Source organism: Plectropomus leopardus, chromosome 18, assembly GCF_008729295.1.
Source record: "Plectropomus leopardus isolate mb chromosome 18, YSFRI_Pleo_2.0, whole genome shotgun sequence".
Taxonomy (NCBI): Eukaryota; Metazoa; Chordata; class Actinopteri; order Perciformes; family Serranidae; genus Plectropomus; species Plectropomus leopardus.
The window spans coordinates 18157658-18185630 of NC_056480.1; the positions used below are offsets into that span (position 1 = coordinate 18157658).

General features: G+C 40.0%; 1 protein-coding gene across 3 annotated transcripts in view; it reads left to right on the forward strand.

Annotated features, from left to right (window-relative positions):
* The window catches only part of elmo1 (engulfment and cell motility 1 (ced-12 homolog, C. elegans)), a 147953-nt gene that overhangs the window by 27687 nt on the left and 92293 nt on the right, over nt 1–27973 (forward strand). For 2 of the 3 annotated variants that reach the window (XM_042505983.1, XM_042505985.1), the window contains exons 1-6: nt 4099–4308; nt 18110–18263; nt 26990–27030; nt 27236–27308; nt 27409–27459; nt 27595–27764. In XM_042505983.1, coding sequence (XP_042361917.1) covers nt 18186–18263; nt 26990–27030; nt 27236–27308; nt 27409–27459; nt 27595–27764 — 413 coding nt within the window. In that variant the 5' untranslated portion in view covers nt 4099–4308; nt 18110–18185. Of the gene's footprint in view, nt 1–4098; nt 4309–18109; nt 18264–26989; nt 27031–27235; nt 27309–27408; nt 27460–27594; nt 27765–27973 lie in introns of those variants that run through there. The other variant, XM_042505984.1, reaches the window with a different exon arrangement.

Sequence of the window (27973 nt, forward strand, 5' to 3'; positions counted from 1 at the left end):
TCTGCAGGAAAATGTGTGTTTTTTCCCCTTAAATAGCCCTTCCTTTAAACTTTACTTAATAGGCAAAAAAGGGTTAAAAAGATATAATGTTGGAGGTTTTGACAAGTTAAGATGAATCACATTTTCAGTATTCTACACTCCACATTATATAGCCTGCAGTATTTACTTCTGTACACTGCTGTTTTACTGCAGCACAAATCTGATTTCTTTGTGTCTAGTAAATAAAACTACTGCTCTAAAATCACTGCTAACACCAGCATACAAGGCTCCTGATTTTTTCAAAAACTTAGGCCTTTATGTTTACTAGTAGTAATTGTGTCTAACATTTCTTTCAAACACGGCTTCAACACAACCTGCCTTCCATACTAAGACTGAATTGCTTCTAATTAGAACAACAAACAGCTTAGGCAGTCAGGTTACAACGATCTGACCAAACTAGGCTGCAATCTGCTGCTCCTGGAGCAAGTAGAAAAAAGGTTATTTAAATCTGCTGATGGGATCATAAAACCAGAACAAATTACATATGTGTATGCGTAGTAGCAGGTCATCATTAAAAACCACTTCTTAGACGATCCAGAAGAGACCTGATACTCATCACTTGTAGGCTTAAAGCCGGCTGCTAACAGTTAGCAGTTTGTTACTTGTTTATGGAGCACAACAGCTGTAATCAGCTTGAATTGTTGAAGTGGATTGTTTGTCACAGATACCAATCATGCGACAAGATGAACATTTCATGTGATGATTATCCTGGGCAAAATAATTGCAATTTATGATATTATTCAAACAGGCTTGTAACTCCTATCACTAAACATACTGGAATCAACCTTACATGTATTTTTATTGCATCACATATAGGATACACATTTTAATGAATATCCTTTTTAGTGAAAAACAATCAAAACTACTTAAATTAGCCAGCTTTTAATATGAAACAGCCAACCCCAGTGCTCTATTACTATTATTTTTGCACTTTTTGAGGTTAGTATGTATGCAGCCTATTTTGTTGAGTCTGCCCATCTTGTCATCACTTGGGATACTTCTGGACATGATATTCATAGTCATCACAATTATGGAAATTCACCATGATCCCACTGTCAGTGTTTATTTCCTTCTATTCATTTTCATCCACCTATGTTGGTCAGGATCATGAGGGCAGCAGGCTGAGCAAGGCACTCCAGACATCCCTCTCCCCAGCAACGCTTTCCAGCCCCTCCTTGGGTATCCCAAGGCGTTCCCAGGCCAGATGAGAGATATAATCCCTTCAGTGTGTTCTTGGTTTGCCCTGGTGCCTCCTACTAGATGAACGTGTCCAGAACCCCTCTAACTAGAGACTGCCAGGAAGTATCCTGATCAGATGACCGAACCACCTGATGTTGGAGCTCCTCACCCTATGTCTGAAACTGAACTTAGCCATACTTTGGAGGAAACTTATTTCTGCCGCTTGTATCAGCGATCTCATCTTTTCGGTCTCACTACCCAAAGCTCATGACCATAGGTGAGGGTTGGAACATAGATGGACCAGTAAACTGAAAGATATGTCGTCCAGCTCTCATACTCCAAGTATGGAGTAGTGTGTTTTTTACAGAGATGAAACAGTATATCCTCCCGTCCCTAACCAGTAATGAGCATTCACTATAAAACATCTAGAAACTTCTCAAGTCAGGTGCTGCTCAGTGGGTTTGCCAATGCAATTTCACATTTCACATTAATAATGGGCGATATCAGATCTATTGCAGGGTAGACTTTCGCTTTGATAAAGTCAGAGGATGTACATTTCTCATTCCTTCAGTGTTTGACCCAAACACACAGGATTTAAATTTTAACAAGATCTGTCATCATAGTTGGAGTGTAAAATGGGGTTATGAGGGAGATTTTGAAAGGCTGTGGTCTGAATCGGAGTGCAGCATCCTGGACGGGTCAGTGAGGCTGACGGAGAGTGCAGAGGCAGAGTATTCACGAGGGAAGTGAGATAGTTTGGATAGATTATTAAAGCTTTGACATGGAGTTGGACAGAGTCCCCAGTGAGCTCTCTGACTCAGCAGACTTTACTCTGTTTAAGCTTCCCTGACAGACCGTTATGTGTAGATCACAGAAAAAAAAATATTTGCAAGGATTCATAAGTGACAAAGGTTCTCTGAACCTTTTCACTTCCTCAGGTCTTCATTCAGGCCAAACCTAAACACATGAAAGCTCAAGTCACGCACCAGCTTGGCACGAGACAGAAACTCAATAGGAAATGATACGTTTCTTTTAGCTTGTTGTTTTTCCCCTGGTGTTAAAATGATTTCCTACTAGGATACTACTTCCTGAGGCTCTTTGGGAGTTTGAGTCAGAACTGAAAGTCCTGGTTGCTTGCATTTATAAGGCTCATACGAACTGAAGTTGACCTCAGCATGGGTGGAGTAAACATCTGTTTTTGTACAACACTCAGACACACAGATGGCCTGTTGAGCTCTCAGTCTGAGATGAAGATGTCATCGCCCTGTTTAAACATTAAATGTTTCATTTGGGCATTTAGTCTCTTAGCTCAAGATCAGCAGTGTTTTGTGACAGCGTGTAAACCAACTGACTCACTCTGTTGGTGCTTGGAAACTGTTCTGACTGTGAAAGCATGTGTCGTGTTTTTGGTATCACCCTCTCTCTAGCAGTCTTTGAACAGCAGTATTAAATGCATCTTTGAATCTAAGTTGGCTGTTAAATTGCTGAAACTCAGTCCAAGTTTGTTGGGTGTCTTTTTTTAAAGAGTTTTTGAGACTTATGTAATGCATAGGGGGGAATTAGGTGGAATTTGTTTTCAGAGTAAATCATTCAATTAAGAAAACACATTTTTCCTCTCACTTGTGGTGCTGTTTATCATTTTATATTGGTGTATATGACCAAGTGTTGGAGATATAAGCAGTAGAGACATTTGCCTTCTCTTTCGAAAATATTGGAACTAGGTGGCACTCAGCTTGTGGTGTTATATTTAAAAAACTTAACAGAAATGTCTTGTTCCAGAAATCATGACCAGGTTACTCAAGAAAATTTGTAGACCTCATTGGGACTAAACTATTTTCTTTCCACCCGACTTTGTACCACCGACAGTGCTCCATCTCGTGCTGTCATGAGCCTGAGCCTCTCATTTATGAGTAGATGTATGGTCGGTGGGTTTAGTTTGGTAAAAAGAAAATCGTTCCTACATGAAACTGCTCCCAACAAGGTCTGTGACTTATCTTGAGTAACCGGGTCATGATTTCTGAAAAGAGACATTGCTGTTTCTTTTTTGCTGAGTTTTTCAAAAATATTTTTTAGGCTCTTCGAGCGCCACAAGCCAAGTACCATCTATAGTTCCAAGGCAGAAATCTCTACAGCCGATATCTCCAATACTTGGCAACTTACACCAGACCGATCAAGATGAATTAAAAAACACTGCAAGTTAGAGGAAAAATGTGCATAAAAAATGATATGAACTGTCCTTTTAAAGCAATAGTCGGACATTTTGGGAAATACAGTTATTTACTCTTGTATCTGTCCAACCAATTTAATGCCACAGCCAGCAGCCAATTAACTTAACTCAGCATAAAGACTGGAAGTAGAGGGAAACACCTAGCTTGGCTCTGTCCAAAATCCACTGGCCCTTTAGAAACTCACTAATTATAACTTTAGTGTATAAGTATTGCTCCAGGAAGTTACTGTTCCCAGCCAGACAATAGTCTGGCATATAAACAATCAAGATTAAAAAATGATTAGTTATGTTTTGAACTGCTAGTTGGTGGATTTAGGAACCTTTTTTTTTATGCAAGATGTTTCCCACTGTGTCAAATACTAAGATAACCTTCTCACAGCTATGCACTGGAGGAGGGGAACACTAACAACATATTTATGAGATGTGATTACCCTTAATTAATACAATCAGCTCAATTATGTGTGTTTTTAATTTTTAGGGATAGAAGAATGGTTGTTTTTTCTAAATGTGAATCAGGGCTTCAGAGTGTCTTCTCACTCTTTCGCTGTCATCTTGTCTTTGAATTTTGCCGCTTTTTTCGGCTGACGGACCTGTTTCCTCTTTTCTCGACAAACGCCTACTTCCTCCTTCTGTCTGTCTGTCTCAGCACTCTCTTTGCCTCAAGTGAAGCGCTGCACAAACCGTTGTGAAGTCTTTGTCTATGGTTTATGATGCCGAAAGCACTGCTTTTACAGGCAGATACTCAGCCTAAAGTTGCCTAGAAAAGAGCCGTCTTCCCTCCCAGCTTGAAGCAGCTGTTTGCACAAGAAGCAGGTTGATTGGGAGAAGAACTAACAAACCTGTTGGTTGTCAACTTTTCTGGGGTGAGTCCTCAAGTGTTCATGGTGTGTTTTTTACTCTTCCTTCCCGCTACACAGGATGTAGTAGGCCTTAGGGTGCGGCTCTGTGCACTCTCCTGCCTCCTCTCCGATGTGTCACCAGTGGGCATGAATGTTGTGGTTAGATGGAGTAGTAAATGTCTTGGTACGTACTGTACATGCTTAATGGCTGATTCAACATGGGACTCTGGGTTTTCCACATCTGACCAGAGAAGAATGGAAATGTCAAAGAACGGATGTGTTTTAAGTCAGTTGAGCATTGTGGCCTCATGGTTTTGGGGGGATGGAAATGTGGTGTCAGTAGTTTATGATTTTGGAAAGGATAAAGAAAAAGAATACTTACACTGCTGATAATTCTGCTGCATTGGAAAGTAATTACTTGGCAATATGAAGGTTCCTGCACAATGCACATTATGGATTAGTTGTGCGCCTGTCGGCCTAATTTTACCTTGCATTTTCTTTTCCTCTGGCAAGTGTTGTCTTTTTTTTGTGTACTTGTCTCTAAATGTTCCAGTGTTTTGATTATCTGGGTTTGCAGAATGCCATCCAAGTGCCTCTAATTGTTTCTGACTCACTTGTTTACCTCAAATTGCTGGCTTGCTCTGCTTACAACACACTATTTAGGCTACGCTTGTACCTTGTTCAGCAATACTGTAGCTCCATGCCTCACTCGTTCTCCTGTGTGTGCAGATTTATGTATTTAGAAACACATACTGTAGATTTAGCTGGTATACAGTATGTCCACAGGAGTTGCTAGGTGTCCTCTTAGCTGGCTCACACCTCTGTGGGAGGTTGTTGCCTGCTGAGGAGAGTTATTATGAGCTGCTAGTACCGACATTTGACAGGATATCCTGGTTGCGGCATTTTAGTGAGAGTCAGGGCGGGTTTGTGACACAAAAAAGAGGCCTGCTAAGAGGCACAAAGGCCCGGGAAGAGGCACACAGAGACGTCACCAAGCTGTTTTGATGCTTCTTGTCAATCCAATCTCAGAAGTTTAGAAGACGCCATACTGAATTACACTGACAAAAGAATTCCTCATTTGATGCTTTGTTGTTTGAAGAACATTTTTGTTGTTTTCTTGGTATCTTATTTGTACACACATGCATGTTAAGTCTCTTAGAACATGGCAGTTCCTCCTTTGTTTAAATCTAGACATAGCCATATTTCTAAACCCTGACCTCAGCCTTCCCCCTTTTCCTTTTGTCTTCTTCCTTTATTTGTAGCTGTTTTGCCAGCCTTTTGTCTTACAGCCAGCAGCTTTCCTGTGGGCTGGGTGTCGGTTATGTGTGTGTCTATTTGGGAGGGATTGGGCACAACACAATAGCATTTTTAAGATTCTTAGTTTTAGCGTACTCCGTCTGTCATTTTACTATCTGTTGTGTTCTTGTTTTAATATCCTACATCAGCGATTCCCAACCAGGGGCTCATGCACTTCAGGAGGTACTTCTGCAGCTGCTAGATGGTATGTGGAAAGATTGTGGAGTAGTTTAGCCAATTTGTTAAAATAGAATTGGATTTAGAAAATATCCATTAATGAGTCAACTAGTTAACCTGAGCAAAGTCGCATTCAGAGCCTGTTAGTTAGAAAATGGTTGCATAGAAGTAATGGATGAATATTTTGAAATTGATAGCAAAAGTAAATTATTAATGGTTTAAGTAGCTAAAAGAATGCACACATTGTGAACACGACAGGCAGAGGTTTGGGCTCAAGTGACTTGGGACTTATGTGCATAGACTTTAGACTTACTTGTGACTTGCAAAACAATGACATTGGTCCCACCTCTGATGATGAGTTGTGTTGACAAAGTGATACCTTATTTCATCTGACAGGGCTGAGAGGGTACATCAGAAAACTACTAAACTTTTAAACAGAGAGGGTAGTGAAATACTGCATTTAAGATGGTGTTAAGTTACTTTTTAAGGTTGATGGCGTGTGTGTGTGTGTGTGTGTCTGACATGCATACACCTCTACTCTAGGGTGTAACATGACCATCCTGTGGCGAGTGTATGTGTGTAGGCGTGTGAAGGCGCCGTGCTTGGAGCAACAATAACTCAGTCTTTAGCACCATGTCGGTGGCCTTTTGTATCAGCTCTCAGATAAAGGATGGTGCTCTTTTTGTAGGCTGTCACACACACACACACACACACACACACACACACAGACAGACAGGCCCCTGCGGCGAGGCGGGCCCTTTGTAGAGGCATCAGATGAAGAAGAGCTAGAAGGGGCTCTTTTGAAATCCACCCAGCACATAGGTTAATACAGACATATTCACACACAGGCACAGACCTCTGCATAAACTATGAGTATATTCCAAAATGCACATAATACAGTGATTCACACACACACTTAAACCACCAAGGGGACTTAGCACAGGATGTGGAAATCCAAAAGGGTTTCATTTTAAGGCTGAAAAAAAAAAGATTTTGATCAACAGGATGGCATCTTGCTGTAGCTTGCTTCATGGTATGTGTGGGTAAACGGGGGAAAAAAGGACTTTTTATTGCTGACATGTTTGGTTTCCTTCATTTAAGTTGCTGGTTATGACAATAATAGATTTTAATGTTCCCAAATCCATTGTAATTATGGCTTAAAAATGGGTAAAAAATGAAGAGAATTGTCAGGGTGAGTCAGGGTTTTATAAGAAGTGGCTGAACTATGAGTTGTTTGCGACAAGTATCAAGCTTTGGACAGCTGCCTATGTGGTCTTCTGTAGGAGGATGAGGTTACATTAAATTTATGGTTGCTTTTTTTTAACTGCAAAAGAGAGATGAGTCAAAAGATTTGACCTAGCATCTGTGACTTTTATGAAGGAAATTTCCCTTAAGCTTTCATTCATATCATATAACTAATTTAAGCATCTCAACTTTATACTTCAATCAGGGCTGTCAGCAATTAGTTCAAGTAGCTCATGAAAAATGGGATGTGTGAGATTACAGTGGATCTGGTTATTACAGTTGGGGGTTTTTACCCAAAAAACAAGCATGGACCAAACAATTAATGACAAAACTGTACGTTCTTTTTGTCTTTTGATTTGTCAGTTGACTGTGGTTTTGGTTTCAGCTGAGAAACCAACTTTTCTGGTTCTGAACCAATTAATTGAAATGCTCTGAACAGTTCAAAATTAGGTGTGGGAACCAGATCGGAACTGGTTGGTTGTTGGTGGAAAAGGGGTACTTTTGAAGGTCTCTGTCTTGTTTGGGACATAACCACATTTTTACTCGGTCCTGGACAAAAAGGACTTGGGATTTTGTTTCAAAATCACAACTGTGGGGATATCACTAAATAGCCTGTGCAACACATACACACATATGTAAAGTATGCATGTAAAGAGATGAATGAAGAGGAGTCTTAACTTGTTTACTGAGTTTTTTTTATAGGAATGTCACTCTTTCAGATCAGTTTGAGGAGTGTGCATGGCTTGCATGCTCCATAGTTTATCACAAATGTGTCATGCAGGGCGAGACTTGCAGTACTGTAGTCTTAGTGTTGACTCAATCTCGACCCCTCAAAGTCTTACAGTAGTCTCAGTCATGACTTGGTCTCCGTTTAGGTGGTCTTGAGTTCAACACTGTTGGTTGCAGTATAGTTGATGTGACAGTAGAAGTTAAGGAGAGAAAGGCGTTATATGTATATGTATGTGTATCATGTGTCAAAATTACTCACAAAGTCTGGAAAATGGTGTTTAGCATGCATCAGGCTGCTAAGTGTTCCAAATTAATTGTAATTTAAATGCAAAAGCCTGAGGTAATCATAAAATCATCTACAATTTAAAGGTTGACATACTTTGAAAAAAAAACTAAGTATAACAGTTTAGCAAATGTGTTAACAAAGGCTTTTTTTTTTTTTTTTTTTTTTTTTTTTTATAAAACTTCCGAGGTTGGTCACACTGACATTGTCTGTAAAAACTGCTGCCTCATGTTCTCTCACACCATTAGGGTTTGTAGTAAAAGGTCCCAAGAGGAGCTGGCAGGAAAGGATGTGCATTACTGAGATCACATTCCCCTTGATATTATTGCCTTTAGTCTCACTCTATTTGTGTCCTCTCTCTCTCTCTCCATCAGCAAGTCTTTAAAAGTTTTAATTAGACTTCAAAGTGTTAAAATCCCTCTAACGCGGAGAGTGAGCATCTTTGATGGATTCTTTAAGAGAACTGGAAATGTGATGAGACAAATGCCATACGCCGCATAGTTACATAAGTTGTACTGCAGGATATGAGTGACTCCACCAGGAGTAGTAGTATTGATTGTATTTTGTACAATTCTTGTACATTCAGCTTTTGGGTTCTCGATCTTGGATAAGTTGTTCTTCTGTTTACTTTGAGGTAAAGTTTAGGGAGTGTCTTACATTTGCTTCTCTGTCTTTCCTTCTCAAACACTCTTTCTCTCTTTTCCCTTATTCTGTCCTCTCATCTTGATCTCTTTTATCGTCTTTTCTTCACTTGCTCTGTTGTGCCCTTTTCCTGCTCACTCTATCTGCAGGTTTTTATGCCTCTACATTGGCGATGGCCGTGGGTAAAGTCATTAAGTTTTCGGGTTGTTCGTCAGTCCCTTCATCCGTCTGAATGTTCGTCCCATTATCAAGTAAACAATAGCTCAAGAACACCTTGAGGGATTTTTGTTTTTCAAAATTGGCACAAATGTCCAGTTGCGCTCAGCAATGAACTGATTAGATTTTGGTGGTCATAGGTCAAAGGTCAAGGTCACTTTTACCTTGTTTGTCTTACTCTTGTGATTGCAATATCTCAAGCACAGCTCAAGAGAATTTCTTCAAATTTAAGTCAAATGTCCACCTGGAGTCAACAATGGACTGAAGAGATCCTGATAGCCAAAGGTCACAGTGACCTTGCATCCATCTGTTGTTAATGTGTTATGTCAAGATTAAACTTGGCCCAAATGTCCACATACTCAAATGATTAGAACATGGTCGTCAAAGGTTAAGGTGACCTTTACCTTGCTTCCATCTCATTCTTGTAAACGTGATAACTAAAAAAGGCCTTGAGTGAGTTTCCTTAAATTTGTCACAAATGTCCACTTGAACTTAAGACTGAACTGATAAGAATTTGGTGGTCAAAGGTCAAGGTTACAGTGACCTCACAAAACATTTTTTGGCCATAACTGAAGAATTTGTACTCAAATTATGATAAAATTTTGTGCGAATGTCTAATAGCATAAAATGATAAAGTAATTTCCTTCCCAAAAGGTCAAAAGTGTTTTTGTGACATAATGATCTACAAAAATTCATTATAACGTCATAACTCGGGAACAGAAAGCGAGACATTTGGTCAGACACTGAATTGGTGACACTAATCTTTGGTGACCACCTCTAAACTGAACTGATTGTGTAGAAAATGTTTGTGAAGCCTCCATGATTTCACAGACATGAATGTAAACTGTAAGTGCAACTTGGATGGTTTGTGGAGGTATACAACAGTGAGAGGGCTATTCTAGTTTTATCCTTTTTTGTAATTATTTCTGTTGATCTTAATCTTCTTCATTTCATGTTAATTTTATTTGTTTGCCTTTATTTTTATTACTTATCTCTCTAATTACTTATCACTCTCTTCCTCCCTTTCTCTCTCCTCGTGTTCACTTGTATTTCTCACCTTCATCACTCCATCTCCATCTCCTCTCTTTCCCTTTCTCTCTCTCCTCTCTTTGGAGACGATGTGACCCCCACATTACACATCATGAATTATTGAGGTGAAAACCTATACTCTTCTGCTGTCCAGCAAATCACAGGCCTATCTCTATCTCTGTTTCCTATCCTCTTACCCTCTCCCCCTCTTTATTGATGGGTTTCTCCTTAATTTCGACCTCCGGCACCAGATCAGATCACAGGGTAACATGAGATTTGTTTTTTTTTAAGGTTTGTTTTGGAGCAAATCCTGAGGTATTATGGCTGCTGTAACTCAGCGGCACATGCCTCTCTGGTTACAGCAGGTGGGTGAGCTCTTGAAGGCAGATTAACTAGTGCACACATTCACAGATTACAATACCTTGCTGGACTAGAGCCTAGTTGGACTAGTGGTGTGATGATTTGGCAGCATGTTGTTGCATACAGTACATTATTGCAATTAAAACAAGGGAAGGATTATAAATGTGTGTCAAATGAATGAAAAAAGGTTGTAGAGTCTGTTTAAGATTTTTCATTGCTTGATTTATGTCCTATGTGGTCAAATTCTGCAAAATGATATGTTCTAAGGAAAAGGAGATTTGGCAATAAGTAGAGAAATGTCAGATGCGGTGAAGAAAATGAATGAGAAGTGGAAAATAGGAAAGGAAGGTCAGATCCTGCAAATGCTCTCCTCCAAATAAAAGATGTGCGCTCTGTGTCCCGTCAGCCTGTTTAACCCTCTGGCAGAGCGAAAAGTCAACACACACTCGCTCACACTCAACCAAACCAGGTTGCAGCAAATCACCTGCTCTGACATGATGAGCTCTGACAGCAAGTAGCTCGATAACAAGGTTCCTTTTACACTGTAAGGAAGTTGCGATAAGATGCCAGAACGACAGATTGGGAATTGATACACAGCCTCCCCCCCAGGCTATAGTAAACACTCATGATGACATGTAGAGAATATATGGAGACAAACACACTCACACACACACACACCTGAGAGAAATCCTGGTGTTCACTGGAGCAGTGCGTGTGTGTGTCGATTGCAGGACAAAACATGTTGAGCAAATGAGCGCTGGACCATTTGTAGCCACGCTCATGGTGTCCTGGTATGTTGAATCTCTGTGCCTCTCAATTACATATGAGCCCATTTTCAAGGGATTTACCGTGGCTGTCAGCAATGAGATTGGTGAGTGTGTGTATGTCTCAAATCAATAAGCCTCAAGGCCGTCCATCTCAGTCATCTAGTTCTCGGAAGATGATGACAAGATGCTCGGAATACACACGCACACACAACGGCACACACACACATACTCGCTGTCTTCACTGGAAAACCAAAGCAAAACCTCAGTCAGAGGGATAGCATTATATTTTGACTGAGCACACAGACAAACTCCACTTTCTATTTAAAGTATAGTTTCTGTTTATTGCATCTTGGGTCTTATTTCTGGAACTTAGGCTACAATAAAGTCTGACTGGGCAAAAAAATGAGCAGTTGGGCAGTTGGACAAGCCATAAACAAATGTCAGGTTAGCCAGATTATATGAAAACCAGTCGTGCATTACTAAGAAAGACTGTGTGCACTCAAAGGACTGCAGGAGGTCAAAGGTGAACCAATCTAAAGTCAAACTTTAGATTTTGAATTTATAATATAGCTCAATCAACCACTGATGGATTTTAGAAGCCAATATTGATATTTAAGATCAGGATAAGAGATTTTACAGTTTAAAAAAAATTGTTGGCAATCTCTGTTTGGGTAATGGTGTCACCGTTTCTCAGATAAATAATTTCTGTGTTGTAGTTTCACATTACTCATCCACCAACAGATACCGACATTTGGCTCTGGTACAAAAGGTAATATCTACTGATGTATCATCCCAGTCAATTTATTATTACCAGCCATGAGAAAGTCATGATGGCACATTTTGGTTTTTGAGCCTGTGTGTGTGTCATCATGGCAAACTTTGGTCCTGGTGGCACCTGGTGTAGCAGGAACTACTGCAGAAGTTGTTTTAAGAACTTTGACAGGTTTGTCTGTCTGTCCGTCTGTCTGTCTGTGGACAGATTTTGTCACTGCAATAGCATCGCAACACAATGAAGGCCAAGTTTTAAGATTGACGTGAGGACCGGAAGTTGGGGGGGTAAGACGTAGGAAAAGAACCACTGGCCCCCTAACTTTCACAACCCTGGCTCACTTAACTTTACGTGTGTGTGCTTGAGATCACAATAAAGGAGATTAGGTCCAAGCAGGGGCACCAGAATTAGAGGTAGGTAGGTTTCAAGATAATCCATCCAATAGCTGTTGCAAAAATTTCAGTCTAAACCCAAAATGAGAACCTCACACTGGCTAGGTTGAAAAACTATAGGATTGGCCTCTAGCTCACCTGCTAGAGTGTGCGCCCCATATGCTGAGGCCCTTGCAGTGCCCTGGCTTCCACTCCAGCCTGTGGCCTTTTGCTGCGTGTCATTCCTCCTCTCTCTCCAACATTTTCTGTCAATCTACAACTGTCCTATAAAATAAAGGAAAAAACCCCAAATAATAATCTTTAAAAAAAAATAAAGAAAAATTATAGGATCACCAAAGTTATTGCAGTTCATCCTGAGGGTAGCATGAATGTTTGTACAAAATATTATAGAAATCCGTGTAATAGTGTTTGAGATATTTCAGACCAACCATCAAATCAGCATTTTAATCTTTTTATAGCCACTCAGCTATGGCATGGTTAAAATCTTGACTGTCAGTCTCAGGAGTGACAATTTTATAGCCATCACTAACTGCCTCTTCATGTCTTCAGTCAGTATTGAGAAGGATGATGGTCTGTGCATCGATGACTAACATGCGGTTATCTATAGAATATAACTGAATTAAACACTCATTTGCACATTCTGGGCATACAGTGAGGCTCGTCAGACCCATTTTTATTCTAACAGAATACACTGATTAGTGCAGCTGATATTAAAACTATACATGTTTGTTTTAGCAAATACTCCATGACGTGTAATGTGTGCAGGATTGTGCCAGATGTTTTCATGCATCCCTCCGTGTTTTGTTTCCAATTTACTCTCTTCATATTTTATTTACCTCCTTGCTCTTTCAAGAATGTGATCAGAAGAGATATTTTCTCTGCATATGGTTGCAGGGGAGAGGTGGGTGGGGTGGGGGGACAGACAGATACACAGCTGCATACACTGAGCCTCGCTGGAGGCAATGCGTCTCATAAAGTATTTCAAATACATTACGAAACTACTCTAATCTTCAATAAACACACTCGGTCATATTTCAAGGGTTGAAATTCAAAGCAGAGGGGTGGAGTGAGTCATTTTTGGGGAGTTGTGACAAACGTGACTTGAGTATGACACGCGCTTTGGAAAGAAAGATGCATCCACATCTCGAGCTATTGATGCAGCGGCTGCCATGGCAACGGGCCCTTGAATAAAGGCTATGTGGATCATTATGGGGTGACTCACACACAACGCCAGGCCAGTCTCATTACGTAAACTATCTTTAGATTAATATGTGCTCATTAAATACACACATACATACAAATCCTCACACAGTACTGTTTGCACTGTACAGTGGCACACCAGACATGCACACAAACAATTTTGGTCAGTGTTTGTGCGCACACACATTTCATCACTCTCTATTCTGCCTGTGTTCATGCACACATGCTGTATATATGAGCACTCACACTATTCTGCTCAATAGTTTTCTCCCAGGAATTACACTGAGCCTGTTTTTATGCATTATGGATTGAGATTAAATATGTAAACAGGCTTCTAAACCAGGAACTTGGATGATCCAAGCTTTTGAGACAGGCTCGGAAGGTGAATTATTGATGCCTTCCTCAGTGGGTTTTAGGGATATCTATGGTGCATTTTCCACTTGATAACTGTCGGTGGTGGGTTTCATTAGACCCCCTGCAAGCATGCAGAAGTGGCTTTACCCAGCTCACCCTGTGTGGTTTGGAGTGACTGTGATTTGGCTGTTTTTCCACCATGGGACCTCTAACTGGCTTATTTTAGAAAGCCGCAGGGTTTCAGGTCAAGCTGGCTGCCTGTTCCTCTGTCAGATATCACAGTCGTCCTCTGCAGAGGGACAGAAGCCAGGGAGGGGTGTGTTAGTGTAAAAGAGGAGAGGTGGTGTGCATGTTGCTATGTGTATGACAGGGTGCACATGTTTTTTAGTTCAGGTTCAGAGTTGTTTTTTCACCAGTAAAAGACATTACTTTATTTCTGATGTTAGTAGCTAACTTATGTGACTCACTGGAGCATGATGTTTTTTTAAACCTCTTATGTCATGTTTTCAGTCTGTCCTTGTCCTCACTCTGGCCATTGCGTTCATCTTCTGTTTTGGTGTTGCACCATAAAGTTGGATGACTTGAAAGAAAAAAATAAACGAAAAATAAAAAACACCCACACCTTACAAACTTAACACACACTCCAGTTTGTAAAGCAGGTTTTATGTTAAATGTTGTTCACTTTAGTGACTGATACTGGATTCTTGAGGCTGACACTAATGTTGATATTTGAGAACTTAAGAAAATCTTATAGCAATAAATGTAATATTGCAATATATACTCATACAAAACTGTTTTTTTCACTAGTATCACTTGTATCAGCTGTAAGAAAACAACAACTTCTGAGCAAGACAGTTTACAGTTACAGTTTTTTATCATTTCTTCACTCTGTCCTTGTCCCCTCTCTGCCCATTGCTGTTGCCTCCCGATTTAGTATTATACTATAAAGTTATGCAATTTAAAAGAACGAAAAAATAATAATTAAAAACACCCACACTTCACAAACTTCACACTCCATTTTAGGAAGGAGGTTTTATGATTTAAAGTTGTAGTCTCCAAACTAAAGCCTGACTGAGACTGGATTATTGAGACTGATGCCAATGTTGAAATTTGAGAATATGTGCAGAGAAAATCATAAAATCTGATGGCAATGTATCTGCAAAAATGTATTGTTCATACATTCACATATATAACTTTTTTTTTGTGTGAAGATCTCTTGAATTTGACAATAAAAAACAAATGTGTGGTAATGAACTTAGTACTGTATCAACCAAATTATGTTGGTAGCACCATTGGGTACCAGCACTAAATCCTAGGTACCAGAAGAGGAAGAATTATCAGCTCAAATGGGAATGATACTCAACCCTTCTGACCAAAATTTGTACTGAGCAAGTTATTTTAAAGGTTGAAAAATAAAGTTTTCAGTGCTCTCAGTCAGGCCTATTCATCAGTTACACTTTTAAGCAGATAAGTCGCGGTGATGTCACTTGAGTAAAATACTCAAGGTTTGTCAAAGCTCATCCAGAACGACTGAAGACATTATAAAAAAGTTTTCAAGAGCTGTTTTGTGCTCTTCGTGATGATTAAACTGATGCTTTGGCTTGAAATTGGTGGAATATCCCTTTAAGCCAGAGGTATATGGCAGAGAAAGAAGCTCTGTACTAGTAACCTGCTTAAGCTGATGCTGTCCTGCATGCTTACTGGCTATTGTGGTTAAAGTGCTGCTATATCACTTCTGTGAAAGAGAGATGGAGCTGCTTTATCTGTCAAACTGCGGGCGCTCTTGCACTTTTACTGCTGTGAGTGTGTTTAAAAGCAGTCACATATAACACTCTGGAAGTTGTAGCAAGATGCTGCAGGATTCGTTTGTGTCTTTCTGCAGCGTTTGAATGACTGTCCCAATGAAACAGAGTAGATCTTTTACAAACATCGTAACTTTTTTTCACTCACCTGCTGTGACCTCATTAGCAGTTAAACTTTGATTTGAATTAAGCTCTTGAGTGAATCTGCCCCACCGGCACGTCCTGATGTTCTGTGTGTCAACAACTGCAAATTAAATTAGGCTACCGCTGGAAAAAAGTCATCTCAGAGGACGAATGAAAACTCTGTTTGTCTGGTTTAGTTTGTTAAAGTGGGTGTTAGAAGTTGAACTGTCTATTTGAATACCATTTTAAGCGCTGGAATTTGCATGACATGCTCAGTTTTTAAAGTCAACCTTGACACAAATGGGGGAGCGTGTTCTAGCTGTGGTGGTCTAATGACTTGAGATGGCCGGTAATGCATGTGTGGTTTCTATACTAGCACTAATGATAGACCCTTACGCATTGCGACTGGGAAACCTGACCTCAGATGGTGATGATTGCATAAGGGGCCAGTGTGTATACTTTGTGTGTGTCTGCTCAAATAACTGTGAACTGGTGTAAGTAGGTCAATTGACTATTTTCCTTTAGATCTTTAAAGTGGATATAGACAGATTTCTTTGCTTTAACTTATCATTATAAATTAAACATCGATTTAAAAGTGTAATGGTTCTGAAATAATGACACCATCTGCATTCAGATAGCTTCCCTATAAGCCTTGATTTCACTCTGAAATTCTGTCTGTCCCCAGGTATGATCTGGGACAGTGAACAGTGGCATGTCCAGACTTTTTTACTGGGGTGGCCCACATGGGGCACTAACTTATGCAGGGGTGGCATGAAATACGATCACTGCCGCGGACACATAAGTCAGCATAGCTTTAATTTATCATTTTTGTCTCCACTACCCATACCTTCTTTAATAACTAACACTTCAGTGTCTTACAATTGTGTTTATAGTCTATTTTAAAAGATAAATAAGCCTACCAATCACAACGCAACACAGCGACACCACATAAATGTAACATAAAGCTTCCATAATTTATAAAAAAAACTGTTCCTCCAAAAATAAATAGTGTATAGTGTGAACAGTATAAAAGTGCCAAAAAATTAAAATAACAAGTGTGTGAACAAACTTTTTAATGGTTGTATCAATGTATTTGTAAAATTAGTTAGTTAGGCTAGACATGACTCTGGTACATTAGCCTCTCAGGTTTAAGACTAAATTGCACCTGTAAATAAAAATTCATTTTACTTGTCGAACTGTCGATTTCTAGACACGCCCCTTAAAATGAAGATTATTTTTACGGCAGACAGGAAGTGGGTCAACCATTGTGAAATCGACATAGGAAGAGATTAGAGCTTTTCATATGCATGAGACTGTTATTATCACCCTCAACATCATCATAGAGTGCAATTAATAATTTCACCTCTACCGTTATTGTAATATGACATGCATCTGTTTCTATTATTGCTGTGCCTCTCTCCCCCTCTCTCCTCCTCTCTCTTTCTCTTTCCTTTTTTTGCCATGATTGTATTTCATTTGTTATTTACGACATCTATTGCTCGTCTGTCTGTCCTGGAAGAGGGATCCCTCATCATCCTCTACCGCTCTTCCTGAGGTTTCTTCCTTTTTTCTCCCCGTTACAGGGGTTCTTTTTCGGGAGTTTTTCGGGAGGGTCTACGGGCAGAGGGATGTTGTACACTATAAAGCCCTCTGAGGCAAACTGTGTTTTGTGATATTGGGCTCTATAAATAAAATTGGCTTGACTTGACTTGACTTTGTTTTCTCCAGCAGCTATTAGCAGCTATCCCCAGTTACCAAAGGTTATCAAGTTCTTTGCTGTCACCATCCCCAGTAGAAATGGCGGACGGTTCAGCAAGCGAGGCAACAGTGGAAAACAAATGCAGTGTCAATCCTGTATTGTTGGTAGTTGCTAGGCTCTAAGGAAAACCAAAAGTGATGTGGTTGTTTTTGCAACTGCAGCACCGACAATAATATTACTTGGAAATGTTAGACTGGGGCTGGAGGGTTGAAAAAGCTGCGTTCCGTTTTTCTCAGAAGTTGCCATGTGGTGCTGTGAATTCATGGTAATTGGGGGATCTCCAGTTGACATTTCTTATTGGGAAATCCAAAATTCCAGCTTTCCAATGCAAATGAACACACCCTGTTTCCTCTTTAAATGTTGTATGAAAGTGAATTATTGGTTTGAGCTGCTCAGTAGTTTCTACTGCCAATATGAATATATCAATTGCTGATGAGCAGTCTCCAGAGTGCAGCACTGTACTAATTTCTTATGTATTTTTCAGCATTGCCCTTGTTAACTTTTCTCCACAGTCATATATAATCTTCTATGAATTTAGAGGACTCTAATGCAAGCAAACAACTCAAAAAACGACCCAGTTCTCCACTAATGTGCTCCATTTTCCTCTTTTTATTCCCATCCACTTCTGTTTCCCTTAATCTCTCTTTCCATCCTCTCCTCCTCCTTTACTTTCCTCCTGCAGGTTTGGATGAGCTACCTCCAGCAGTAGTGACAGAGGTGTGAGGCAGCAAGACCCACACCACCCACCCCCGTCAGCCATGCCACCGCCGGCAGACATCGTCAAGGTGGCCATTGAGTGGCCGGGGGCCTTCCCCAAGCTCATGGAGATAGACCAGGTACGTGTCTGAGCACTAAAACAGACTTATTATCACTTAACATAACTGCCCTTTAAATCCAGACTAAGCCTAAATTTAGCAGACAAAACCTAGCAGACATTAAACAAGGTGCATGTTTTGTCTGAACACAGTGTTATCACAGTAATCTGCTGTTGTGCTTACGTGAAAGTAGTTTATATGTGTGGGGGTGTGTGTGTCTGGAGGAGATAGGCAGGTGTGATCAGGGCAAGATGCATCCTTGTTTGTTTCTAACAATTATACTAATTACCAAAAGGAAGAGCCTTAATTAAAGATGTTTAACGGGCAACACAGCCACAGCTTTGACATAACTTTGAAGACATTATGCTGAATGTGAGGGCAGAGGTTCTGTAATTAATAACCTTCGTCTTACACCATCAGTTTAGCTTTCTAGAGTTATTATTTTTCTAAAAGAAAAGTGACTAAAAAATATATTTATTCATTATATATATGATATGTGATCAGTCATGTCAGGCCAATGCCAGATCTGTTTAGGCCATTATCAGAGCAGAAACAATCCATGAATTCCTGCATGGCAAAATACCTGGACTGGCTAAGCTCAGAGGCTAACAAATCTTGTACAAAGGGACACTTGGTTGGGTAGCAGGCTTCTCATTTATATCGGCTGTAGCTGTAAAGGATAAAAATGAACTTTTTTAGCTGTTGTCTGGTTATAAGGAGCTTTAAATAAGCTGTTGTTGCAATAAGCCCTCTAGGGTTGTCCCAATCAGTTTTTTCCCCCGATCATAATATTCATGTCATTTGATATTGCATATCTGCTGATACAGAGATCCGATGCAATACTTCATTTTTTCAGAGTGCACTGAACAGGAGATGTAGATTTGGAAAGTTGAGGGCAGCTGCACTCATTGCGTTTCTCTGCATAGACACTTAAAGCCCAGTATAGCTGATTCCCATCAGTTAAAAAATGCCTTGATCAGCCCTGACACTTATCCTAGAGATCAGATCAGAACAGTTCCTGATCAATTCCTAACAGCTCCTAAACCGTTCATATTTTGAAACGCTTATCTGGTTTTTAAGTGGAAGATACAGGTTGTGAACATCAGCTGGGCTTCCCCTAAAAATGAAAGTGTTAAGTGTAGACTGCAGATCAGGTTTAGTTGTTTAGAACCTTAATTAACCAGGAGAGCTAAAATCTTAATCTAGATTAGATTTGATAAAAAGTTTGATAGTGGATTTGTTTTTGATTTTTTCAAATCATCACTAAAAATGTCACTGATTTACATAATGTGGTAAATCAGGGTCAAAACAGAGAACGCTTTCAACAATACTGGTGATATTTGTGATTAAATTAATGCAATCTGTAGTGCTAAAATCATGATGCTGATTGCCTGATAAGGGGCTTTTAACACAGCAAGTGTGTCAGCACACGGCTCAGATAAAGGCCATACAGTATGTCAGCAATCATCGGCATCTAACAAACAGTGCATGACATGCTAATAAAATAATTAGCCCAAACAATGACTACCTTGTGGCGGGGGATGACATGTTTACCATTACGTTGTTTGATTACACATACAGTGTGTAAAATGGCCTGTTCTGTGTGTGTGTGTCTGTGTGTCTGTGTGTCTGTGTGTCTGTGTGTGTGTGTGTGTGTGTGTGTGTGTGAGTGAGTCATGGATGGGCTAATGATTGTACAATTCATGAGTCACCTTGGCAACTGGAGCCACGATTGCCCTTCTCGGGGATGAACCAGTGAATGAAACATTGAACTACGGAGCACATGTGCTTCGGGTTTTGCCATGAGGTCGTTAAGGCACTTAAGCGTACATTTAAGGACGTCGTTTTTGGTATTTAATGCCTCCTTATCAGCAGAGCTCTCAGTCTGAATTGTCAGTTGGTCTTTCTTGCATCTTTAGGAATCCACCTCTCCTCCTCCCCTTCCTCTGCTTTCTCTCATTCTGTTATCTCTGGCTGTCATCTTCCTTTTGTTCCTCCTATCTGTTGCCTCCTCCTCCTTGTCCTCCTTTGCTTTCTCTCCTGTGCGCTCCCTCTCTCACTCCTCCTCCCCGTCTTTTGTTGTAACTGTGAAACTTGTGCTGTGCCTCCCCCTCTCTTGTCCTCCACCATCAGCCCCCACCTCTTCCTCCTCCCTCTGCATCTCTGTACAATAGGCCCTGCAGCAGCATATGGCCGTCTGAGTCATGCGATGGGGAGTGGGCTTCAGCTGCTTGCACTGTCTTGAGACCCAGAGAAAGTGTGTGTAGGCGAATTTTTGCGATTGTTTTTTTGTTTGTTTTCGTGGGTACAACTCTGCATAAGTGAAATAGTACGTGGGTGTGTTTGTGTGGCAACATGAATAGTTGTTACTATTCATGTGTGTGCGCTTATGTGCTGACACCTCTGTGTATGTGTGTCTCCATTTGTATGGGGATTTGTTTTCTTTTTTTTTTCTTCTTATTTCTGTCTGTGTTTGTGTGTGTGCGCTCCTCTACAGTGTTAGTTGAAGAGTGTGTTTAGGTACATCTGCGCCTGTGTGTTTGTGTGCATAAATCACACTGTGATTTCTGTATCTATCCAAATACCTTCAATGCCCTATAGGCACAAAAGTCCGATGTTTTTGTTGGAAAGCTGGGGAATTGGTACAAGTGCAGACGATTGTAATAAGCATTTTATTGTTATTGTCTGTGAGAAATGTAATAGAGAACATGGAGAGAACAAGGTGGAAGGGCTGTAGATGTCTGCAGGTAGAAAATACGTTTCGGAAACAAGATGGAAAATTTGAGTGAAACTAAAGGAAAAGAAACAGTGATGGTGCTTTATGCAGTCTGAAAGAAGCAGTGGTGTGGGGTAAGTTGATGTGTGTACTGCTAGGTAGATAGGTAGGTTAACAAGGCGGGAGTGGGTATACTTTCCTATATATACCTGCACGTCGCGCCTTTCTGCTAAACAGATCAGTGGCTAAAGTAAAATAATCTTACCCTATATGACAAATTTGTTTCCATCTCACTCCCTCTTGACGTTAGCTCTTTGTTTACTTTCCTCACTTCTGTTTCTCCTATTCTGTTTCTCATTTCTCATTCACCCACGGGCTCTGCTGATTCAACATGCTGAGTCGATGGGGAAAAAAAGCTGACAAACACCAATGACGGCCCATGGTGCGGGACACACAGCAGTTACTAGGTCAACAGACAATCACTGACGCCCTAACATTGACTTGCAGCTTTATAAATTTTGGGTGGACAGTGTTCAGGAATCTACAGCCACCTCTTACAGGTGTGTATAATAGATTACCATTTAGGAAACTTTGTAAATGCCCAACACGTTCTCATCCCAATTCATCACATGTTGCCATTTTGCAGTAGACCTCTGAGTCTACATATTTTGTTTTAGGTATCCTTCTGCGTCTGCTGTTTACGTTGCAGGATGTCGCTACCGAGATGTCAGCTAATGCACACGGTGGGGTGTTTTGGCACATGGTTATGTTTCGACCACACAAGCAAATATCAATCAACCCCGGAACGTCAACAAATGCACATGCTGGCACAGATGGTTAGGATTAGGGGAAGAAGGCACATAGTAAGGTATAGAAAAAAACCCCCATCCCATTCAGAAAGGAAGTGAACTGCAGACTCCAGCATGAAAGTCCTTTGTTTTTTGGACCCATCCACGACCCCTCCTGCCCACACTTATTACGATGTTACTGGCAGCGTTTCAACCTGATGCTACGGAAAGTGACTTTTGGCTGCAAACTTATGCCAAAAGCAGCATGTTTTGTTTTTTTAAATAAAAAAATAATGTATAGATTGTGTGTATGTAATGAATAAAGCAGTCTTTAGCTGATGAGAATAGCGTTATAACAACAAAAGAGTAAATCCAACAGGGACAGGTTGTGGAAGAAACCCCAAATAAGATTGAATTTTTTTGATAGCCTGTTAGGGGAGATTCTAGTGCATACATAATGACTGTAGAATAGCAGACAAATTAAAAATGTTCAGGAAGTGAAAAATCAAAATGAATGCCTGTGTGACGTAATGGTCCACAGGGGGGCCGGTGTGGCTGCAGGTTTTGTTTAGTAGCAGCACACCAGACTTGACTCATTTAATAATGATCTCCGTCTTCAGACAGTTGATTGGTCAAATTGTGTGCTCTTGGTTGGTTGGCACAAAAACCTGCAGCCACACCGCCCCCCTGTGGACCGGTTTGACATGCCTGGTTTAAGATGTCTGTAATGGATATGCAGACAATGCCGCCATCAGTCATTAGGAGCTGGTGAAGTCTGCTTGTTGTATAACCGTATGGCCTCGGAAAGAAAAAGAGGAAGTGTGCTTGTTATCCTCACCATTGGAGAGAGGAGGTTTGTGTCAGATAACAGGAGCTCAAGAGCTCACAGATGGTTTATAATCACTGAACACCAGACTTATATAATTTTTTGTTGTGCTGTAGATCACAGCTTTGCTTTTCACATTTCTGCCATTGCACAAGGTGAATAGCAGGTGTGACACCTGCATGGTTCTCTTTACTTGATAGCAGTAGCACAGATGAGTGGAGCTGATAGTAAGAGAGAGGAAGATGTGGGAGTTCAGAGGGTAAATGTGATGGAGTAGTAGGGGAAGAGTAGATGAGATAGTGGTGGTGGCGTGACTCCTTGATGATGAAAGGGTTGGCAAAAGCGCTGTGCGTGTAAACCTCAGAGGTGATGAGATAAAAGGAGAAAGGAGATGGAGGCCAAAAGAAGAAGATTGTGGAAAGGATAACTTCGAAAATATAAATTAATTTAGATTATTTGGTACATTTTAACAGACCCAGACCAGTCCAAATGAATTATAAACTAAAACAGTCGGTGACGGATGATGTTAATCATTTCAGTGCATGTTAAACAGTTAAACCTCAGTTGAGATACAATTTAGAGGTAAAGGACCGTGTCAGAAGAGACACATTTTGTCATAAGAGTGACTATTGTGATCATAGGTTTTTATTTCAGTTACCTCCTCAACCAACCCAATGTAAAAAATTGTCACATCTTTCATTGAGATGCACAGGCCACACTTTAGCATGTCTATGTGATGTACAACTAAAACACATTGTAATGTGGTTTATGTTGTGAAACGGTTGCAGATAGGTTTATGCAACAAAACTGGGTTTGTGATGTTACGTGACACAATTAAGTCTCAGGCTACTGTAATTAACAAATTTTGACTTTTGGTTTCACAAAGGGTGTGAACTGGGGTTTCCTGATGAAAGTCTTATTTAGTTTGACCCATCCACCTCCAATCCCTACTACCTTACACAGATTTCCTCACTCTAAACACTATGCTAGGTCCTCTCAGCTTTAAGTTTTGCAGCGCATGGGTTTACATGGATTGGGAAATCCTATCAAATTAGGGGCCATTTACACTAAAAAGGTCTAAAACCACTGTCTAGATCAAATACCAGATCATACGTTATTCGTTGGAGAATACATTTTGATAGTATTCAGTGCAAACCTTAAATCTTGTTCTAATGTGAGGCCGATTTAAAGACTTAAAGTACAATTTTTCCTTTTTACAAATTATACAAAAAAAGGTTACCTTTTGATATTATTTTAATATCCACAAATTATATGTATTATATGTAGTATATAATTATATGAGTTAATTAATAATACAGCTCAAAACTGGGAAAAGCTTGGATCATGTATGAGTAGAGGAATAGCTCCAAGCAATGCTAATTTGGTTTAATGTCTTTTAGAATATTGCAAACCTTTTCTATTTCTTTGATGATAGAGCATATTAATAATTTGCTCATTTTAAAAAAGCTACGGTAGAACTAAGTACTGAACATTTGAGGTATAAACCTGGATTTTTTGAGTAGTATTTGTATTCTTACATATTTGTATATAATATATAATACAATATAAGTATATTATTGCATATTTTATATATTTTACCATCAAAGGAGGATATTGTGCATATTTTCAACAGGTTTTAGCATTACATTGTTTTTGTTTATTTTTTATTTTGTATTCTTTAATTCAGTTTCAGGTATAATATCTTAGAATAGCTTTTTAAAATGCACAGATAGTGTGAAGTGCTTTTGGATGCGTGTGTGTGTGTGTGTGTGTGTTCACTGTATTCTGGCAGTGTACTGTAGGTCCCAAAGAGCCTGAGGACGACAGCAGTGGCGAGTAAGCAGATATTAAGTTAATACTTCCTGGCATTATGCACACACGCTCCTTATATTTGTCACCTCATCCCTCCATATGTATTTTGCTTGCTGGCTTCATTTTCCTCCAATCCCTGTTTCTGTGATCAACAGCCACTCTGCTCTCTCTCTCACTATCATCATCCACTGTCCCCCTTCCTGTGTTTGCTCTTGTTTTCCCTTCATCATATTCAGTTTGCCCATTTCTCAATTTTTTTATCTTCTGTTCACATATAAGCCGACCCTCTCCTTCTGTCATTGCTCTGCGTTTCTCTCCCTGTCACGTACTGTATGCCCATCATCCTGCCACCATTATCTCCTCTCTGTAAATCTTCATCACGACAGCTTTTGCTTTTTGAAGCATCCTCTCACTGCTCAGGGTAATCCCTGGTGAAGCAACAACATCATCAACAATGCTCTGTACATTGTGTTTGTATACAGATGCTCACTAAACTGGTGTGTGTGTGTGTGTGTGTGTGTGTGTGTGTGTGTGTGTGTGTGTGCACATGCTTGTACCTGTGTGTTTTAAGAAGCCTGTGTTTGGCACAGTAGGGATAAAGACCCATACCTATCCTTTAAACACTCTCATCCTTAAAACACACATCGACTGGTGGATAAGACTCTGACTGAAGTCCTGCTCTCAGATCTGTTGCTCAACTAAATGTAGCTACAGTGTACAGCGGTTTTTAAGGGGTACTCCAGAGATTAAGCTTCATGAAGCTGAGAGACTCACAGAAGACAGAATAAAACAAAACAAGAGAAAAAAAGAAGAAAAAGACAAAGCAACAGAGGACCACAATCTTTACTTTGAGTCTTGAGTACAGGCCAGGCTCTTAAAATGCTGGATTTCCCATTATGCAACTGAAAGTGCACTGACATAAAGATGAAATGGGAAGTTTGGGGTTCCTCAATTATGACTGTCAAACACTTAATTTTCTGCATTCTGGTCAATATAGGGCTTTGCACACCAGTGCACATGATTTTGTTTTCGATCCTGTAGTTATTCAATGCAAGCTTTCACACCGGCAACGTCATTTTGCCGAGCAAAATTGCGGCTTTTATTTTTTCGGATCTTTGGATTTTTCCAAAGTTTCACTTCCAACGAGTACACGTCTGACCAATCAAAATGCTCATTATTGCCACGTCACACTGCAAACATTCAATATGGCGTACCGGTTGATCGTTTTTCTTCACAAAACCCATTTTTGTACGATAAAAGGGAAAACATAAGAAAAATAACATTATCATGTGAATAGTGAATAGACAGGCACATCAAAATTCACCTCCAAATTAAAGGCAATTTTGTGCTGTTTATTCACATCACCCCTGGTGTGCAAAGGCCTGGTTTGTGCCTTTTCTGCATCATTTTATGGTGGAATGGTATTTAATTTCATGCAGATAAAAGTCCTCTACTACTTCCGTGTATTTATTTGGGGGGACAAATGTACTCTAAATACTGATGGTGTAGAAGAAGTATTTATATCATTACTGCAACTGCAGTAGTACACTGAAAAAGCATGCAAAACCTTACTAAAGTCAAAGTGTGCAAGTATTTAATGTACTAAGATTACTTAAATTAAAACCACTCATTGTGCAGTATACCCTGCACATCATCATATATGATGTTTTTGATAAATATTACTGCCAAGATTTATGTGTATGTTCAGGGTTCACACAAGGTGCTAAAGGGGGTTGAAGACCTTGAATTTGAATTTTCTCAGAAGTTTAAGTCCTGGAATACCTTTGAAATCAGGCATTTTTAACTCGGCCCTTTAAAGAGTATTTGAATATAATTGAGAGGAGAAAAGAGTGATAAATTATTTTATGAAACACTTTGTCTTTTGCCCTTGCCTGAATATTCCACCAGTTATTATTAAGTTAATTTTAGGCCCTGGAATCATGTTTGCTCCATTTACAAATTTGCACAACTCTTTTGCAACAGATGCAATATGTTCATCCTTGAAAATAAAACTGAGTGCTTGAAAGAGTATTTGAATATCCTTGAATTTGACTTGCCCCTGTCTCTTTGATTGCTGATGTTTCATTTCACTGCTGTAGATATTAAAGGTTATGCTATTTTGAACTCCTTTATACGCTGTTGGCTACTTTAATTTACAACTATGCATCATATTCTATAAGATATGTTTGTGGCGATGCAGACCTGTGAGAAACATGTATCTCTAAAAAGTCTCCTTTTCATGGTGTCAGAACAACAGCCCTGTAGTGATCCAAAATACTCACGTAAAGCACAAGAAGCTTGATTTGTACATGTATTCAACAGTGCTTGAGTAAAGCTACAGAGTTGCACCACTGTGGAACTGAATATCACAGCTGCTGATCTGGAAGCAGTTTCAAGTACAATAACACTGAATTAAATGGTGCTACAGACATGGTCAGCTATCCCACATCAGCAGTGGGACAGTTAAATACAGGCTCCTGAAGAACAGCCTCTCATTGTGCCAGTCCTGTAATATAAAGTAATTGCTGCTCGCTCTGAGTTGACTGCTGTTTTCGGAACTTGTGCTTGGACTGTGGACTAAATGTAGTTTTGCCTTCCTCCACAGAAAAAGCCTCTCTCAGCCATCATTAAAGAAGTGTGTGAGGGGTAAGTCTGCATTGGATTTTTTTTTTTAAATGTGTGTCTGCATGCCTTTGGATTTGAAAATAATTCTCCCAGGGCTTCTTGCAAATGCCCCCTCTCTCGATCTCCCTACCTAAATCCTATTAGTTCTATTTTACACGAGTCGTTCTCCACTTTTAACACCAATTATGCAATGTTTTTTTTCCTCTCTCCATCCAATGGCTTTTAGGTGGTCCTTGGGGAACCATGAAAACTTTGCTCTGCAGATTGCTGATGCCACGAATTTCTATATCACAGAAAAGGTTTGGTTATCTGTTTTTAACACCAGGCAGCAATATTCAAGGTAAAAATATGCCTCAAGTGCTCATTTACTTCTGCTTTTATCTTGGTAAATCTCCACAGAATCGCAATGACATTAAGAATGGATCAATCCTGCGCTTGACCACCTCTCCTGTAAGTTTTATTTCTTTGCAAATATCCTTGTAAATGCAACACTCTGGTCATAGTGGGTGCACAGAGAGATATTTTTATTTTTGATATCCCAACGCATTTTTGATAAAGTTTTTCTCCTCACCTATTTCACTCTAGTACCAAACTGCCGTCCAGCTTCATGAACGAATCCAGTCATCCAGCATGGACGCCAAGTTGGAGTCTCTGAAGGATCTGGCCAATGCGTCACGGGACATCACCTTCGCCCAAGAGTTCATCAACCTGGACGGTATCTCCCTGCTCACTCAGATGGTGGAGAGTGGGACAGAGTAAGTCTTTTGCCATTTAGGATTTCCACTGTCACTTCTCCTCTTATACAATTCCTCGCTCCTCTTGTGTGATGATGATGATAGGTAACATAGGGAACAGTAGTCGATTGGAAGTACATAGATTTACATTAGTTTCCGATATTCAGCTCGTGATGTTTGATATAACCTCACTGACATGTATTGTGGGTTCGGGTGATGAATGTTGAGCC